Below are 20,609 nucleotides of genomic sequence, written 5' to 3' on the forward strand. Positions count from 1 at the left end.
TTTCTACAAGACAGAAAGTGAAAATATAGTTTACAGAAGCAGTGTAGAAAAGGTCACAACTTAGAATATGCTAGGAGGTGACCACAGTGGAGGTGGAAACCCATCTGCCTATGAGAATCTTAAGCTGTTTCAACAGAGTATGGCAGTGAGAGTTAAATAGAACATAGGAATTGAGTGAAGGGTTACATGTGAAACATCTATTCCAGTCATCTCCCCAACCTCCCAGCCCTCTTCCCACCTACACAGAGAAGCAGTTTAGCTCCAGTGCCTTCCTCCCACAAAAAGTTCTTCCCTAAATAAATTGAATAAACCATCTGAGGAGAAGAAAGGCTTTTAGGTTAGGTGTTGACATTTCATAGTAAAACCTTTTCACTCTGTTGTGTGGGGAGCCCACAACTTGACAGCCTGCTCCTCCACTCACCCTAAATCAAAGTCTGCCAATGTGTGTGTCTCACTGATATTCACATGGCTCTTGGTAAGTCTCCCATTCAGGGTAGACACCCATTAGGAAACCAATCTACTGATACAGAAGAAGTAGAAATTCATATGATGATCTGGAATAATCAACCTAACACTTGATTCTTAAATATGAGCAAAAAACTAGGGAATACCAGATGTCTAAAAACCAAGATAAATAGAAACCCTGACCACAGAATCAAAGAGAATTTAGGAAACAGAAAACTCAAATTAGAATCTTCAGAGAAATTTGAAACGATATTGTAACTGTACAAGCACAATGCTAAAAGTGGAAAAAGAACCACTGGCCTAGAGGCTTATAATAAAAATGACTCCTGAATGGTAAATTGCACCTGGACTGGGAGAACTGTAAATCAGATAGAAAGCGGGATCTGAGCTTCCCTGAACGTGGTGACTCATAATCTGGCACACTCTTTGGGGAACCCTGAGAGCTGCACTCGTAGAGTTGTTAGATATCAGCTCCTGTAGAAGGCTTTTCAGTCAAGATGCTTTCTGCCCAACCTACATGGTCCACATTTCCTTGCACTTGAGCTATACTCTGTGAGAATTGCCACTGAAGAAAAATTCCCGTTACTCACGCCTCTGTTAGCAAGCTTTGTTTTCTGTCCAATAGCCTTCTTAGTAACCTAAGTGCCAAATATGACCTGTGGTAGTCCTGCAATGTTTAAATGTTTTATTGAGCCTAAGACCTCCCCGATTGATGGGCATTGCAGACTGGCTCATAGCAAATCCTAACAAATTAAAACTTTTGATCGTTATAGTCTGGGAATGCACTTTTTGACCTATCCATGTTCATTATCTGTAGGTCATATTTATGTCTTTTTTTTCAGTCTCTTGGGTGCCTGAATATTGGCTCTGCGTCTGAAGCTCCTGAAACTTTTCTCACTGCATATATATGTATATAGTACACAAGTGCTTAGCCCAAGCATGAGAATTATTGGAATCCTCTGATAAGACAAATTTGAACTGCAGTGGGAGCTCTGTGTAGGAAGATGCAGCCTTTGAACAAGTTGACGGCTATCTCAAAACCTCAAAACCTGGCTCCTCACGAACAAAGTGAGGTCCTGAGAGCAGATGTGTCTTGGCAGCCGGAATCCATCCCAGTCGTGGAGACAGATGACTGTGAAGCCTCTCGTCTAAAGTTCAGACATTTCCAGTATTTGGAAGTGTCTGGGCCTCATGAAGCCCTGAGTCAACTCTGGGAGCTCTGTCTTCAGTGGCTGAGACCAGAAATTCATACAAAGAAGCAGATCCTAGAGCTATTGGTACTGGAACAATTCCTGACAATTCTCCCTGAAGAAGTCAGGACTTGGGTGAATTTACAACATCCAAAGAACAGCAAAGAAGTGGTGAGCCTGATAGAGGATGTGATTGATATGCTTAAGGATGAAGGTGAGAATATAGAAAATTGGAGGTAGAATAGTTGACCCTTCCCATATGAAGAAAAATTATCTTTTAAAAAAATTTTTTTATGGATGCATAGTTGATGTACAGTATTTATGTTACAGGTATATAACATAGTGATTCATAATTTTTAAAGGTTATTCTCCATTTATAGTCATAAAATATTGGCTATATTCCCTGTGTTGTACCATATATCCTTATAGCTTATTTTATACATAATATTTTATACTTCTTAATCCTCTATCCCTATATTGTCCCTCCCCCCTTCCCTTTTCCCACTGGTAACCACTAGTTTGTTCTCCTATATCTGTGAATCTGTTTCTTTTTTGTTATATTCACTAGTTCTTTTTTTTGATTCCACATGTAAGTGATATCATAGAGTATTTGTCTTCCTCTATCTGACTCATTTCACTTAGCATAAGAACTTTTTCTGAAGCTAGAAGATGTCAAGGGCTAGATCATGAAGAACTTTACTATACTAGGAAGGCTGAACTGAGATCTCACAGATTGAGTAGGGGAGTACAATAATTTGATTTACCTTTCAAAAATACTGTGTTGGCTTCAGTGTAGAGCAGGGATCAGCAAACTATGACCATAGGCCAAATATTTTTGGAAATAAAGTTTTACTGGAACACAGCCACACCCCATACATTTACATTTTGTCTACAGCTGCTTTCATACTATGACTAGACTTGATTAGTTATAGCAGAGACTGTATTGCCTGCAAAGCCTAAATAAAATATTTACAATCTGGATCTTTACAGAAAAAGTTTATCAACTTCTGCAGTAAAGGATAGCCCTGAGAGCTCTGAAAATAGGAAAACCAATTAGGAAGTATTGTAGTAGATCAGGTGTTAGAGAATGAGGAAGCATTTGGGAAAACAGAGGAGTTTGAACCTAAAGGGTTTACATATTAGGTGTGAATGGGACAAATGTTCTGGCTTGCATGAATGCAGTGTAAGTAACAGTTTTTGTTGGAGAGGAGATTGATATATTAATTATGTGGCATGTTGAACTTGAGGTCTTTGTGGGACAACCACAGTGAATAATCTAATATATAGTTAAAAATATGGCTTTAGTGTTCAGAAGTATACAATTTCTGTTGCTGCTGTAACACATTACCATAAACTTTGTTGCTTAAAACAATATGAATGTATAGTCCTACAGGTTTGTAGATCAGTGGGTCTCTCTGGGCTAAAATCAAGAAAGAAAAATATGGAAACTTATAGGTATGAACGGAAGTAGGAAAAATACAAATCCTTAGGAAGAACCAGTATTTAAGAGCTGGCATAGATCTAACTACCAATTATAGAAAATAGAGAATAGAGGAACATGTTAAGCTACACCATGGGAAGGCCATTACTAAAATCCAATCTGTGAGAAACTGCAAGACAATCCAGTTTCTAAAACAAAATAATTGTAAGGAAGTAGGGAGGGGCTATGGAAGAGGGATTTAGAGATTAAAAGAAACATAAAACATGTGTAATTGATCATGTGAATGTGTGGACCTTATAAGACATGAGGCAACTGACTGGATATTTGACTAGGCATTATTGATTAGAAACAGTGATGATACTGGTATTGGGATTGTATTTAGTCCTTAGCCAAAAAGGAAATAAAATGAAGTACTGAGCAAAATAAGAAAACTCAGGGAAGCAAGCTAGAAAGGAGTAATCTAGAAAGCAAGGAACCAGGAAAGATTGGTATCTTGAGCTAAGAAAAAAGAAATCTTTAAGAAGGGAGTGTTCAACAATGTTGCAACAAAAAGGTCCTGTTAAGATGAGTATTGAAAATAATTTATTGAAATTGTTGATTAGATTAGTGGTCTAACATGGGTCTCCCTGGGCTAAAATCAAGACACCAGCAGGAATTCATTTCTTTCTGGGCCTCAGGCTCCCTTTCCCCCAACTTCAAAGCTGGCGATGGTGAGCCAAGTCCTTTTCACACTGCCATCTCTCTGACACTATTGTCATGGTGTGTGCTGGCATACATGCACATGCTCACACTCACTCTTTCACTCTCTCTGTCTCACTGACCACAGCTGGGAAAAGTTCTCCACTTTTCAAGATTAATGTAATTGGATTGAGACCACCCAGATAATCCAGGATGATTTTTTTTTTAATTTTTATTTTTTGGCTGCCTCGGGTCTTTGTTGCTGCACACGGCCTTTCTCTAGTTGCAGCGAGCAGGGGCTACTCTTCGTTGCAGTGCTCGGGCTTCTCATTGCGGTGGCTTCCCTTGTTGCAGAGCACAGACTCTAGGTGTGTGGGCTGCAGTAGTTGCAGCACGTGGGCTGAGTAGTTGTGGCTTGCGGGCCCTAGAGTGCATGGGCTTCAGTAGTTGTGGCGTGCGGGCTTAGTTGCTCTGCGGCATGTGGGATCTTCCCGGACCAGGGATCAAACCCGTGTCAATGCCATGCATTGGCAGGTGGATTCTTAATCACTGCACCACCAGGGAAGTCCCCAGGATGATTTATTCATCTGAAGGATCTTTAACTTTAATATTGCTGAGTCCCTTTTTTTTTTGGCTGTGCCATGAGGCTTGCGGGATCTTAGTTGCCCTACCAGAGGTTGAACCCCGGCCCTGGCAGTGAAAGTGTTGAGTCCTAACCACTGGACCTCCCCTTATCCAAGGATTAGGGCATGGATATTTCAGGGGGCTATTCTGCCTATCACATGGGTCAAAAGAATACGAAGTATGAGGTGGGAATGTGATAATCATTATAGACTATTCTTGAGAAGTTTGGGAAGAAAATGAGAGGTTTCAGGGTAATACAGGACCGAGAAAGGCTTTTGTTTTCTTTTAACGTGCCATGGATCCCTGAAGAACCCACTTAAAGGGTTTGCCCATATTTTACCTACCTTAGACCTCTCAGGGCTGAAGTGGCTACCTGGCTAGCACTTGTCAGAAACATTTAATGAAGAATGTATTAGCCACTACTACCTGGGACAGCAAAGAAACAGTTGGGACAAACATAGACTAAACAAAAAGATGGGAGGAAAGGTGCTTTAGAGAGTAAGGGATTTGAAAGCTCCTACATATTCTTAGAGATCTAGAAGTCTGGGTACATGTTCAGAAAGACCTGAGAATTCCCTGATTCTCACCTCTGGCTGGTCTTCAGGCTCTGCTCGAGCAGGAAATGAAGACTAAGGCAGGGGTGAAAACTATCTGGCTAAGTATTGAAGGCATTTTCTGATGCAGACAGCCCATCTGCAAAGGCTAGGAAATGATTTTTGTTTTTCTGATTTCAAGCATTTAAGGAAATCTCTGGAATTGCTAGCTAACCACTAAGTTAAGGAAACCGACTTAAGTGGGCACACACAACAAAGAATATAGACTTTATAAATTCAAAAAAAGGTTGAAAACATCAACAACATTGATAAAAGTTTAGCTACAATGACCAAGCAAAAAAAGAGACGACCAAAATAAAATCAGGAATAAAGGTAGGGGTATTACTACTGACCTTGCATAAATCAAAAAGTTTATCAGAGAATACTGTGAAAACTTAGATGAAATAGAAAAACTCCCAAACTACCAAAAGTGACTCAACTCATCTGTAACAACTAAAGAGACTGAATCAGTAATTTTTAAAATTTCAACAAAGTAAACCCAAGGACAACATGGCTTCACTGGTGAATTCTACCAAACATTAAAACAATAATTAACACCAAACTTTCTCAGACTCTTCTAAAAAACAGAAAAGGCAGGAATACTTCCTAACCTATTCTATGTTGGGAGTTTTAATCTGATGCCAAAGCCAGAGAGAGACATCACAAGAAAAGAAAACTAGTGAACCAAACCCAGCAGCATATTAAGAGGATTATACACCATGACCATGTGGGATTTATCCCAGAAATACAAGGATGGTTCAAATGTGAAAATCAACATTATACACCATACCAGTACAATGAAGGGAAGAATCACATGATCATCTCAATTGATGCAGAAAAAGCATTTGACAAATTTGTATATGAATGTTCATAGCAGCATTATTCATAATAAGCAAAAAAATGGAAGCATTCCAAAAGTTCATCAACTGATGAATGGATAAACAAATTGATATTCATACAGTGGAGTATTATTCAGCCATTAAGAGGAACAAAGAACTAACACATGCTACAACATGGATGAACCTTCAAAATATGCTAATTTAAAGAAGTCAGACAAAAAAGGTCACATACCATAGGACTGAATTTACATGGAATGCCCAGAATAGGCAAATCCAAAGAGACAGCATGGAGGGAAGGGGAATGGGAGGTGACTCCTTAACGGGTATGGGGTTACTTTTGGGGGTAATGAATATGTTCTGGAATTAGATAGTGGTGACGGTTGCACAAAACTGTGAATATACTAAAACCCATGAATTGTGTACTTTAGAATGGTTAATATGGTGAATTTTTTGTTATGTGAATTTTACCTCAATTATTTAAAAAGGTGAAGTAAAAGAGATTACTGGATCAAGCTAAGATTGGATGTTAAATATAAAGGATCAGTGTTCAAGGAACTTCAAGTCTGAAGAGAGTAAATCTGCAAGTGATTTACCATAAAATCCAAGCTGCGTAGAAAAGAAAGTAACTTCACAAGAGGGATGATAGACGGGGAGAAAATTAAAGAAGCAATGTACTATGGTGGAACCTTGATGAAAGGATAGGAAAGTTGAAAGGATAGGAAAATATAGTTAGGGATGGATTCATTCAAGTTTGTTCTCAGAGTAGAACAATCTGAAGTATATAAGGGCCCCAGTGTGAAAAAGGAAGTAGCTTGATTGCTGGTGGTTGTTAGAAACAAGGTTGTCAAGGGTCTTCAGGCTGGGTTGTTGAAAAGATTATGATTTGGTGTGGAAAGCAACAATTTTAGCTAAGTAAAGTTTTTACTGACCTAGTGCAATTACTTATTTAATGTCTGTCATTCACGACAGACTAGAGGCTCCCTGAGGGCAGGCATTTGTGTGCCTCACACATGGGAGGTACTCAGTAAATACGGGCTGAATAAATGAATTTGCAATAGCTTAGTGTATTACAACAGCAAGAAGGCCCTCGCTAAATGGCATGAACCACTATGAAAAATTTTTGTATGAGCGTAGAAAAATCTTTATGAGGAAATGGGAATGGAGAAGTATGAATATATCAAAACAGCTACCAAGACCATAGTATTGGAGGATGAGAAGAGGTGGCTTTGATGGTGGCCAAGATCCATTTTAGATTAGAAGGGAGAAAGAATATTTTATAAAGAGCTAGGGAATATATAGGAATTTTTCTTTGAATGGCATGAGAGTTTCAGAGAACACAACTGTAAAGGTTCAGGAAGGAAGTCAGCAGGAAAGAAGAGTTACGGGAAGGAAACAATGCTCAGAGCAATAAAAAAGGGATGGCTGATTGAAGGCTTTTGCATCTTATCAAGATATCTCACATATTTCCAAGAATGACAAGAATAAGAAACAATGTGATATTCTACTATGTATAAAATAGATAACTAATGAGAACCTACTGTATAGCACAGGGAACTCTACTCAGTGCTCTGTGGTGACCTAAATGGAAAGGTAATCCAAAAAAGAGGGGATATATGTATATGTGTAGCTGATTCACTTTGCTGTACAGCAGAAACTAACACAACATGGTAAAGTAACTGTACTCCAATAAAAATTAATTTAAAAAATAAATCATATAAAAAAAGAACGTGGTATTGACTGTCCTAGGGGTTATGGGACTGAGTAGACTGAGGTTTCACAGAGTGTTATAGGCCTGAATAAAGTTAACAGACTGTAATCTTGTGGCAGTATTCAAATTGCTGAGAAGTTTGGATTTTTTTTTCAAATCCTGCCTTTATTTATAGAACGTAAATATTTCTTGCATTCTTTCTATTTTTTCTTAATTCACGCTGAATCAATGAAAACTTCTTCACAGACCAGTATTGGCCCATAGTCTGGCATTTGAGGATTAGTGGTGTAATTAATGAATCTGGGAGAAACATTAGGAAGTAGCCCTTGGGTATACGTCTCACCAAAGGGCTGGAGAAGAGAATCGGTTGCTGCTCAGGTTTTTATGTCCTGGAAGAGTCAGTAGTCCAAGGTGACCAGACTGCCTAAGTCTGTGTATAGTATACACAGAGCGACTTAGAGGAAAAGAATCCTTGAGTAGATTAATCCCCAATGTCTTTGAGAAAGTGATTGGTTGGGTAAAATATTCTTAGCTCCCAGTAGAATTACAGCCTGTGGTGGCTAAGCCTTAGTTAGGATTTAGTTCTGACAAGATTAAAGTATTTTTTTTGGATCTGCTATAACCACAGACGAGGCATCAAAATATTATTTTGGCCCTCTCTCTGATCAAGTAGTTCTTGACCCCTGGTAGAATATGCAGATCACTTTTAGAGCTTTTTAAAAAGATCAGATCTGGGCCCCACTCCTGGAGATTCCGGTTGCTGGTAGAGCCTGACATCATTAAATTTCAAACTTCTGAAGTAGCATGTTAAAAGTACTATAATTATTAAAAGTTTCTCCAAGGAAAAACTTGTCTCCCTATGTTTTCCTTCGTCTTCCTCAGGTATAACCTGCAAGGATTCTGCCCTACTCCAGAAGGGGGGCATCAAGCAAGAAAAAAGGGAAGCTGACTCCCTAACAGGCAAATCCCAGGTAAGTTAGGGCTCCACTCTATTGTAATGCTCGGCTTTTTCTTTTTAGGTCTGTGAACTTTTGCCAAACATAGTTCCGTCTAAGAACATGACTATTTTAGTTGATGATATGCTGGACATCGGCTCTATTTTACTTGATGATACACTTTTTGGAAAATATTTAATTTTTGTATATTCTCTGTGCATCTGTACCCTTGAGATTGTAGATGATAATTGAAGGTATAGACATAGGGCCTACCCAGGGAATGTTTAGAATTAAAAGTGAAGTAAGCCAAGGGCAGAATCCTGAGCAATGTCATTTAATAGGCAGGAGCAGAAGAAACCTCAAAGGATACTGAAGTGAAAGGACCAAAGTGGTAGAGGAAAACCAGGAAAACATGATGTCACTGTGAAAGCAAGGAATGACCATATTTCAAGGAGAAATCCTTTAAAAGTTCAGAAAAGTGCAGCCTGAGTAGTGTCTATTCTCTTAACATCGTGGAGATACAAGAATGCATGGGAATAGAAGCCAGGTTGCAGAGGGTTGAGGAAAGAGGAAAAGTGAGGAGGTAGGCAAAACACATGTAGACAACTTATTCACAAAGACTGGCTCTGAGGCAGAGGGAGGATTTGTGTGTTTCAGTGTGATTGAAGGTAAACTATAAGGACAAGGTTGAGAATGCTGGATAGAAAAGTGCAACAGCTGATGGGATGAAGGCCCTTATAACCAGTATTTATGCAGTGCCTAACATTTCTAAGGGCTGGGAATATGATAGTAAATGAAACAAAATGCCTGCCTTTGTGGAGATTACATACTACTAGAAGTAGACAAACACAAGCAAATAAGATAATTGCAGATGGTAATAATTATTAGGGAGAAAATAAAGAAACAGACTGATTAGGAAGATGGCTACTTTATTGGGTATTCAGGAAAGGCCTATCTGACAAAGTGACATTGGGCTCTGAGACCTGAAGGATGAGGCATTAGCCGACAGCGTTTCTCAGTTAGAGATGCTCCCTGTTCTGCTAGGAGAGCCTACATTTTCATTATAAATTTCCCTCAAATCTGCCTTAAACTCTTCCTATTCTGAACTCTTTCTGTGTAAATTATTTGTACTCTATAGTAATTTTTTGTTCCACAATTATTCCAACCGGTTTTTCTCCTCGGTTAAAATGTAAGCTAATCTAGAGTTAGGACAGCCCTTCATTTTCCTTTCGCAGCCCTCAAAGAGTACCAAGTTGATAGGCCCCTAAGGTAACTTGATTTTTATCACTTGGAACTCCAAACGTTGTCCTATCAATTTTTTTTTGTATATTCTTGCCACCTACCCTGTTCTTTCCAAATTCATTTCTCCTCTAGTAATATCTTTGAGACCTTTGATTAAAAAGGAACTTAATGTTTTAGGAGCCAGTGACATTCGAAGATGTGGTTGTGGAATTCAGCGAGGAAGAGTGGGGGCAACTGGACCCTTCTGTAAAGAACCTGTACAGGGATGTGATGCTGGAGAACTATAGGAACCTGAATTCATTGCATAAAGGTGGCGTCTGCGTATTTACCTAATCTGCCCTTTAGTAGTCTCTTCATCTACTGTTAAAAACTACTGTTGAAGTGGTTGAGGGCATTTGGGTTTCAGTTTAGGTTTCCTAATAACTTCTGGGCACAATAGCAGATTTTCTTGCTGTATGTGATTGAAAGTCTTTTCTGATGTAGAGCTAGAAATACACAGGTCCACTGGCCTTATCTTTTAGCAGCTCTTAGACTACTACTTTGGGATGGGATTCTCTTCCCTATAAAAATGTCTGAAATGTGTTTGTTTGTTTTCCTTTTCCCCATGTACAGAGCATCTACTTTCCAAACCAGTTGAGACCTCCAGGTTGGAGAGTAAGGAAAAAAGTTGGATAATGGAGCAAGAAATTCTAAGAACAACTGTTTTTGGTAAGCAACAGGTAGATCTGAGGCATTTGTAAGAAGCTTCTGTTCATTAAATACACAGATAATGTACAACCCAGGGTTTGAGTTGTTGGTTGGGAGGTGACAGCAAACCAGCTAAACTTTGAAGAAGAAAAGTCATTGCTTTTTGTTCACAGATTCCTTTTCTTATATGGACAGGCAAAAAAGTGGTGTGGGTTAGGAACACAGACTCTTTTATTTTTTTTTAATTGAAGTATAGTTGGTTTACAATGTTGTGTTAGTTTCTGGTGTACAGCAAAGTGATTCAGTTATGCATATATGTGTGTGTGTGTGTGTGTGTGTGTGTGTGTGTGTGTATTCTTTTTCATATTCTTTTCCATTATGGCTTATTATAGGATATTGAATATGGCTGCCTGTGCTATACAGTAGGCCCTTGTTAGTTATCCATTCTATATATAATAGTTTGCATTTGCTAATCCCAAACTCCCAATCCATCCCTCCCCTCCTCCCTCCCCCTTGGCAACAAGTCTGTTCTCTATGTCTGTGAGTCTGTTTCTGTTTCGTAGATAAGTTCATTTGTGTCATATTTTAGATTCCACATATAAGTGATACTATATGATTTTTTTTTCTGATTTACTTAGTGTGATAATCTCTAGGTCCATCCATGTTGCTGCAACTGGCATTATTTCATTCTTTTTAGAGCTGAGTAATATTCCATTGCATATATGTACCACGTCTTTACCATTCATCCGTCAATGGACATTTAGGTTGTTTCCATGTCTTGGCTATTGTAAATAGTGCTGCCATGAACACTGGGGTGCATGTATCTTTTCGAATTATAGTTTTGTGTGGATATATGCCCAGGAGTGGGATTGCTGGATCATATGGCAACTCTATTTTTAGTTTTTTAAGGAACCTCCATACTGTTCTCCATAGTGGCTGCACCAGTTTACATTCCCACCAACAGTGTAGGAGGAGGAACACAGACTCTTAACACAGGCAGAGTTGCCTGGGGCAGGCTCCCTGCCAAGTTTCCTCTTCTGTAACGTAACAGTGTTTACCTCCACATTACTATGAGGATTAAATGAGTTGATATGTGTAGCACACTTAGAACAGCGTCTGGCATGTGGTGTTATATAAGCAAATGTTAGCCAACCTAACATTAAATCATATTCTCTCTTTTAAAGAAAAGGAAGTGCTTTATACTAGGGTGACTCCAGTAATCTTCCATTTTTCCTTCTTTTACTGTAGACCTCCTTAACTTGTGCCTTCCTACCTTCAACGTAATCTCTTTATTCTTATTAACATTTTGTTTGTGAAAAATTAGAAATTGTTGTGTGCTTAATATAAATTTTAGTAAATAAAGTATGAAGAGGAATATAACTCACCCTGTTACCTCACTACCCAGAGCTATGCAGTATTAACATCGTGGTTTGTTTTCTTAAGCCATTTTCTTTGTGATGATGTGTGCCTATGGCTTGTAAATATTTTTCAACAAAACTGGGATCATCGAGAATGTGTCATTATGTATTCTGCTCTTCTCACCTCATGTGATATCATGAACAAATACCCATTTAATTAGTCTATGAAAATGTGGTTTCTAATTTGCATATGACAGCCCCTCACATACATGTGTAATAATGAACCATTCCCCACCCCAACTGTTGGACATTTAGTTTGTTGCCAGGTTTTCAGGCATATATGATTCCTTTCACAGGATTCCTTCTTAGAAGAGAAACTTCATCATCAAAGGGTATAACTATATTAACTGTCTTGTTACATTAGGTTATATTGTCTACAAAAGAACCATGTTGTCTACTACCAACTCATACTCACTAATAATGAGAGTGTTACTATCACTTTAGTTATTATATCTCTATTATCACCTGAGCAAACACTGGGTATTATTTACCTGAAATCTTTATTAATTTGTTAGGCAATTGACTCCATTTCTTCTTTCATAAGGTAAATCCTCTCCCTGATTATCCTTTCAACCACATTTCTCCCTGCTTTTTTTAACTTATTTTTTCACCATTTCTGCCTCATTCTCCCATTAGCCTTTTAACATTTTCAGGTCATTATTAATTTTTTAACTTTCTCTCTCAACCCTACACCCTCTTCTAATACTCTGTTTCTCACCTCTTTATAGCCAGACTTCTCCGGGTGTTTTATACTTGCTTTTCTCTTTTCCTCATCTTTTATTCCTCAACCTGTTCCTGTTGAGCTCTTACCCAAAATACTAATCTTAAACAGTTCTTGTTCAAGTCACTCATGACTTTATCGGAGCGAGCTTCAGGGGACACTTTTTAATTCCTTCTCTCATTTGACTTCTCCACAGCAAGTGACACTGTTAACTGCTGCTCGTTCTGAAAACACTCCTAGGTTCCTGTAATACTCCTGAGTTTCTTCTCTTTCTGGCTAGTCTGTCTCTGTCTACTGCAGACCTGTCCTTCTCTACCTATCTAATACATTTCAGTTTTTCAACATTTGATCTCATCCTGTCTTCTCTTTTGACTCTGTATTTTCTTCCATCTACAACTGAAGCTTCAATTATCACACATTTATAGCAGCTTACAAGTTCATATCCCCAGCTCAGGCTTCAGCTCTGAACTAAAATTTATATACACATGACATTTCTCTTGGATGTCTCAAAGATGCCTTAAATTTCATAAAACCCAAGTGATTTTTTTCCTTTCCAGTATTCTTCCATTGTTCCCTAGCTGGATGAGCTGCCATCCATCCAGTTATACAAGTATAGTTTAAGTATTATCCTTGACAGCCTCTTCTCCTTCACCTCTCTAATACTTGTTTTTTATCCTACATATCTCTTAAATGTCTCTACTTCTCTATCTGCAATGCTATTACTGTAGTCCATGTCCTGTCATCTCTCACCTGAACTATCACCATAGCCTCTTGTCTTAATACGAGATCTTGGCTTCCCTCTTAGCTCTGTCTCCCCTCCACAACTCCAGTGTTTGAACCACACTGCAGTCATGGAGATCATGGTTTATCATGTACTTGCTGAAACCTCTGTACTGAATTCAGTTTTGCTTACTTCACAACACACTTGTCCCTACCTACTTTTCCAACCTCATCTCACAGGACATCCTTTTTGCACTCAAACCACACTGATCTACTCTGTCAGCCAGCATCAAATATGTATTAGCATCTACTGTGCCCTGTGCGCTCTGATAGGTGTTGGGGTTCAGTAGAGAAAAAACACTTCCATAGGGAACATATTTCTGTTGTCCCTTGAGTGTGGCTTGCCCTCTCCCATCACAGGACCTCTGTGCGTGTTGTTTCTTTACTTAATGCTCTTCCTCCTGTCTTTGCCTAGTTGACTCCTATTCCTTCAGATCTCAAATAGGTCCATATCTCCTCAGGGAAGCATTTCTTAACTAGGTTAGTTTTTTCTATATACTCCCATAGCACCATATTCTTTTCCTCTTACCATTTATCACAAATATACTCTACATGTGTCTCTGTGAGTCTCTGTCTCACCCTAGGCTTTGTGTTCCTTGAGGGAAGGTGACACGTCTCTTTCTGCCTACATTTATGTCTGCACCTTTTGCACATATGTAGGAACCAAAGAAACAGATAGATAGATGGATAGATACTGGATTATGAGAAAAGTAAAAATTATTTGTTTTGGTCACCTGTGATTCAGTAAATGGTTCTTTTATGTCCATTATCAAGATTTTAGAGGTTTTTAATTAGTATATTATAAGCTTATGTTAAATTCTCACTATTGACCATATTTGTGGCAAATGAGATGTGTCTGAAGACATTTTTAAAAATTATTTTATTCATGGAGCATGCCATATTTTTTATGTTATCATGTATCTCCCCCATTGTTTTATATCTGTTAATTTTATACATAAGAATTTTTCCATCCCAAAACTAAGGAACATTTTTTCATTTTATTCTGACTCCATCTACTTCATTATTTAAATATAATATACCTTAATCAATCTGCAAATTACTTCAGTAAATGTCATTTATTTTACCAGTTAATGGATTTTGGTGGATTAATGATGGCCACAAAATCTTTGTCACTCCCTCCATTGAAGTGTAGATGTTGTTTTCCCTCCCCTTGACTCTGAGCTGGCACTAGATTCTTTGATCAATAAAATGTAGCAGAAGTGACACTGTGCCAGTTCCAGGTCTAGCCTGTAACAGGACTTGCAGCTTCCGCTTCTTTCTCCTGGAATTCAGCAGCCACTAGTTTTAGTACCCTGATACCACTATGCTTATGAGAAGCCCAACTTGGCCACATGGCACATGTATACACACACACAAATACACACATGCATCATGCATTTTTTTTAAGATTTCCACATTTTTTTGAATTGAAGTGTAGTTGATTTACAATGTTATGTTAGTTTCAGGTGTACAGCAAAGTGATTCCATATATATATGGAATGAATATATATATATATATATATATATATATTCTTTTTCAGATTCTTTTCCCTTAATGGTTATTACAAAATACTGAGTACAGTTCCCTGTGCTATACAGTAGGTCCTTGTTGTTTATCTATTTTATATATAGAAGTGTGTATATATTAATCTCAAACTCCTAATTTTCCGTCCCCCCTTCCCCTTTGGTAACCATAAGTTTGTTTTCTATGTCAGTAGGTCTATTTCTATTTTGTATTTAAGTTCATTTGTATCATTTCTTTTTTTTTAGATTCCACATATGGGTGACATCATGATATTTGTCCTTTTCTTTCTGACTCATTTCATTTAGTATGATAATCTCTAGTCCATCCATGTTGCTGCAAATGGTATTATTTCATTCTTTTTTATAGCTGAGTAATATTCCATTGTATATATGTACCACATCTTTTTTATCCATTCCTCTGTTGATGGACACTTAGGTTGCTTCCACGTCTTGGCTATTGTAAATAGTGCTGCAGTGAACATTGAGGTGCATGCATCTTTTTGAATTATGGTTTTGTGTTGATATATGCCCAGGAGTGGGATTGCAGGATCATATGGTAGTTCTATTTTTAGTTTTTTAAGGAAATCTCCATACTGTTCTCCATAGTGGCTGTACCAATTTACATTCCCACCAACAATGTAGGATGGTTCCTTTTTCTCCACACCCTCTCCAGCATTTATTATTTATAGAATTTTTGATGATGGCCATTCTGACCAGTGTTAAGGTGATACCTCATTGTAGTTTTGATTTGCATTTCTCTAATAATTAGGGATGTTGAGCATCTTTTCATGTGCCTCTTGGCCATCTGTATGTCTTCTTTGGAGAAATGTCTATTTAGGTCTTCTGCCCATTTTTGGATTGGGTTGTTTGTTTTTTTGATATTGAGATATATGAGCTGTTTGTATATTTTGAAAATTAATCCCTTATCCGTTGCATCATTTGCAAATATTTTTCCCATTCTGTAGGTTGTCTTTTTGTTTTGTTTATGGTTTCCTTTGCTGTGTAAAAGTTTTTAAGTTTAATTAGGTCCCATTTATTTATTTTTGTTTTTATTTTCATTACTCTAGGAGATGGACCCAAAAAGATATTGCTGCATTTTTTGTCAGAGTGTTCTGCCTATGTTTTTATACGAGTTTTATAGTATCTGGTTTTACATTTAGGTTTTTAATTCATTTTGAGTTTATTTTTGTATATGGGGTTAGAGAATGTTCTAATTTCATTCTTTTACATGTAGCCTGTCCACTTTTCCTGGCACCACTTATTGAAGAGACTGTCTTTTATCCACTGTATATTCTTGCCTCCTTTATGGTAGATTAATTGACCGTAGGTGCATGGGTTTATTTCTGGGCTTTCTATCCTGTTTCACTGATCTGTATTTGTTTTTGTGCCAGTACCATACTGTTGTGATCACTGTAGCTTTGTAGTATAGTCTGAAGTCAGGGAGCCTGGTTCCTCCAGCTCCATTTTCTTTCTCAAGATTGCTTCAGCTATTCTCAAGATTGTCTTTTATGTTTCCATAGGAATTAAAAAATTTTTCGTTCTACTGTGAAAAATGCCATTTTCACAGTATGTATATAGTAGTGTGTATATATTAATCTCAAACTCCTAATTTATCCCTTCCCCCTTCTCCTTTGGTAACCATAAGTTTGTTTGTGTAATGCCAATTACACAAAATGTAATTTGATAGAGATTGCATTGAATCTGTAGATTGCCTTAGGTAGTATAGTCATTTTGGCAATATTGATTCTTCCAATCCAAGTACATGGTATATCCTTCCATCTGTTTGTGTCATCTTTGATTTCTTTCATCAGCATCTTATAGTTTTCAGAGTACAGGTTTTTTTTGCCTCCTTAGGTAGGTTTACTCTTAGGTATTTTATTCTTTTTGATATGATGGTAAACGGGATTGTTTCCTTAATTTCTCTTTCTGATCTTTTGTTGTTAGTGTATAGAAATGCAACAGATTTCTGTGTATTAATTTTGTATCCTGCAACGCTACTGAATTCATTGATGAGCTCTAGTAGTTTTCTGGTAGCGTCTTTAGGATTTTCTACACACACGTGTATATATATATATATATATATTTTTTTTTTTTTTTTTTTTTTTTTTTGCGGTACGCAGGCCTCTCACTGTTGTGGCCTATCCCGTTGCAGAGCACAGGCTCCGGATGCGCAGGCTCAGCAGCCATGGCTCACGGGCCCAGCTGCTCCGCGGCATGTGGTATCTTCCTGGACCGGGGCACGAATCCATGTCCCCTGCATCGGCAGGCGGACTCTCAACCACTGCACCACCAGGGAAGCCCCACACATGTATATTTTTAAGGCTTACCAAATGTTTCAGATCTAGAATAAGAATCAATGATCCAAGTTTACTAGAGACAGTGTAAGGTAAATTTGGATAGAGAATATAAAGCCAGATTTTGGAGAGTTTAACTAACTAGGTGATTTGAGAAGTTGGGGAAAATTGTTAGGCCAAAGAAAGGCAGAGGTGGTTTGGCAAGGGCTGGTCTCCAGAAGAGAAGTAGGCAGAGACCCAGAATTAGGATTATAGGCTAAGGTTTAAAGTGTTTATTTTTGTTTTAGGTTAGAGACAGGAACAAGGTCTTATAGATAAAGCACGGTTTATGAGTTTGGAATTAGTGGTCAGGAATAAGCCAGTGATTTGAAATCTATTAGAGCAAAAAGAGAACAAATCATTGGTTAATATTATGTGTAAAGATAAACAGTGGTATTAACACTAAAATCAACAGATTCTTAGTCCTATTACCATAATTATTTAATATTTACCTGAAGGTTTAAACTAATGAAAGAAAAATAAATGAAACAAATGAGAAAATTAATAGAAAAGAGAAAAATCTATTTGTGTATGATAACTTTCTACTTAGAAAATCCAAGAGACTCAGTATCAAAATGATTATATCTGTTTAGAATTTCGTTAAGGTGGCCAGATATAAAATAAAAATATTAGCAGCTTTTCTACATATTAGAAGCAAGTGACTTGAAAATAACAAAATACATGAGCGTGATTTTAGAAATAGAAGTAAGGAAGTTGCATGAAAAATGAGTTGTACAAATATGAGGAGAACATAGATTTACTTAGGGAAATACAACTAGGAATTTTGCTATTTAATAAATACTACTAGAACAAAATTACTATTTTGGTCATCTATTATTTCTAACAAATTACCCTAAAACTTAGTGACTTAAAACAATTATTTTATTAATTCTCACAATTTCATGAGTTGACTTAGGAGTTCTTACATTCCCTATGATGTTCGCTGAGGATGCAGTGTTCTGGGAGCTTGACTGGGATGGAATGGCCAAGATGACTTGGCCATTACAACTATGATCACATAGATGAAAGTTGATGCTAGCTGTCACTGGGAACTTAGCTAGTCCTGTGGACCACAACACCTATACATGGCCTCTACTGAGGCAAGGACTTCTCACAGCATGGCAACAAGGTTCTGAGAGGGAACATCCTGAGAGGAATTGAAAGCTGTGGGTCTTTTAAAGGCTAGGCCCAGGGACTTCCCTGGTGACGCAGTGGTTAAGAATACGCCTGCCAACGCAAGGGACACAGGTTCGATCCCTGATCCGGGAAGATCCCACATGCTGCGGAGCAACTAAGCCCTGCGCTTTAGAGCCTGCGAACCACACTACTGAGCACATGCACAACAACTACTGAAGCCCACGTGCCTAGAGCCCATGCTCTGCAACAAGAGAAGCCACCACAATGAGAAGCCCGTGCACCACAATGAAGAGTAGCCCCCGCTCACTGCAACTAGAGAAAACACAGTGAATATACAGTATACTGGGTATATTTATATAGAAACTAAGTGAAAAAGGAATTTGAGAAGGAAACTGGAACTTTATCAAATGAAATAGAGAAATGAAGGCAGGTGAAAACAGAAGAACCCAACCTGAATCAGAATAGGTAAAGTTTTGAGTTCTAGGAAACACATAGAAGTGTCTGAGCACTGTTAGAATCAGGAGTGATTATTTTGAGCCCAGGATAAGACTGGTTTCCCTGCTATCATATATTACAGTTATTTCTGCCTCTGTTAAATGCAGGGAATAATTGCTCTGTATGGAAAATAGGGGCACTATGATTGCAAGTTTGCTTTTAGCTGTTAAGCTATGGGACCTATAAATTTAGACATGTTCCTGAAGAAATGATTAAATTGGTATTTTTGAAGGGCTATTATGTGGAACACCTTGGGGTAAAAGAGACAGGATGCTAGAGAAAGGAAGATTAGGTATAACTTTCACAGACTAGTTATGAACCAGTGATGGCTTGAACTGTGATATGCCATGCCATCCCAGTTCATATGCTGATATTTTACCTAAGTTCTGTGTATTCTCCTTAGTATTCTTGAATAGCTCTCAGATTTTATGATCTCCTGATCCTTTTAAAAATATTTTTATCCCATTTATTTCTTCGTTAATCCTTGTTTTCTAACCTTGCCTCACATTTCCATTCTGTATTTAAAGACCCATAAAATATGCGTATACCCTTATATGGCTTAGTGTCCCTTTCCTAATTAAGCAGTTTCCCTTCTTCTAGTTCATGGACTTTTAAATTTATTTTTAGACAGAGAGATAGTTTCAGAAAATCAGGATTTAGTTCCAAAGCAGAGAATTTCTGGAGAAGAATCATCCCATGCAGTGATTATGACAAGACTGACTGAAAATGGACATCCTCCTTTAGATGCCTGGAAAAGTGATGATTGGTTATATAAGAACCAGGAACACTGGGACATAAATTTGCCACAAGAAGCTTTCGCTCATAATGCAGTCTACACTGAGGAGGGAGACTTTGAATATAGTGAAAATAAGGGAAGTTTTGATGTTAAGTCAGTTAACTCAACTTTTGACACACAACAGGGAGTTCCTATGAGAAGGGGTTCCCCAAAGTGTGATCAGCTTAAAACTAACATCGAATTTAATTTAGACTCAGTAGGTAAGCAACATTCAGAATATAACGGAAGTGGGAATGCCTTGAACTTGAATACAAATACTCAGCACCCAAAAAGTCATGCCACAGTGAATTCCTATGAATGTTATCAATGTGGGAAGGCCTTCAGCCGCAGTTCGTCTCTTGTTCGACATCAAATCATTCACACAGGAGAGAAACCCTATAAATGCAATGAATGTGGAAGATTCTTCAACCGACGTACAAACCTTACTAAGCATCAAAAAATTCACACTGAAGCAAAGGCCTCCGAAGGCAATAAATATGTAAAACTCCTCAGTCAGCCTGAAGACAGTAATAAAAATCCAAGATTCTGTTCTGCAAATAATCCCTATGAATGTGTTAACTGTGGAAAATCCTTCACCCGGAGCTCCTCACTTATTCGACATCAAGTGATTCATACAGGAGAGAAACCATTCAAATGTAAGGAATGTGAGAAAACTTTCAACAGGAGTTCAAACCTGATTAAACACCAAAAACTTCATACTTGAGAGAAGTCCTATGACAGGAAGAATGTGGGATTATCTTCAGTCAGAACTCATTCAAAGTCCATGAATTTATTCCGGAAGGAATCCTGTGAATATAGTAAATGAAAGAAAATGTTTGTTGGAGATTATTCTTTAATTGATATGACTGAATTAATATGGAGATAAATCTGTTATTGGATAGAAATCTGAGGGAGCTTTTCCAGGCTTCAAATGAAGTCATAAGGGTTCAGAGTTAAACATATCCACATGATAGTGTTTGTCTGTCATTATTCCGATATCCATTACCATCATCTTTCCCTAGTT

General features: G+C 37.8%; 1 protein-coding gene across 2 annotated transcripts; it reads left to right on the plus strand.

Annotated features, from left to right (window-relative positions):
- Positions 1 to 1,469: 1,469 nt before the first annotated feature.
- On the plus strand, positions 1,470 to 20,309 carry ZNF215 (zinc finger protein 215; the record flags this gene model as incomplete). 2 transcript variants are annotated; one of them, XM_082844352.1, is made up of 5 exons in its annotated part: positions 1,470 to 1,869; positions 8,421 to 8,509; positions 9,893 to 10,025; positions 10,328 to 10,423; positions 19,438 to 20,309. In XM_082844352.1, the coding sequence occupies 5 exons, from the start codon at positions 1,470 to 1,472 to the stop codon at positions 20,307 to 20,309; spliced, it is 1,590 nt and encodes a 529-aa protein (XP_082700478.1). The 2 variants fall into 2 exon arrangements, with proteins under 2 accessions (XP_082700478.1, XP_082700479.1); XM_082844353.1 differs by having other exon boundaries at positions 19,471 to 20,309.
- Positions 20,310 to 20,609: the final 300 nt, after the last annotated feature.

This window comes from Leucopleurus acutus, assembly GCF_964270905.1.
Source record: "Leucopleurus acutus genome assembly, chromosome: 8".
Classification (NCBI taxonomy): Eukaryota; Metazoa; Chordata; class Mammalia; order Artiodactyla; family Delphinidae; genus Leucopleurus; species Leucopleurus acutus.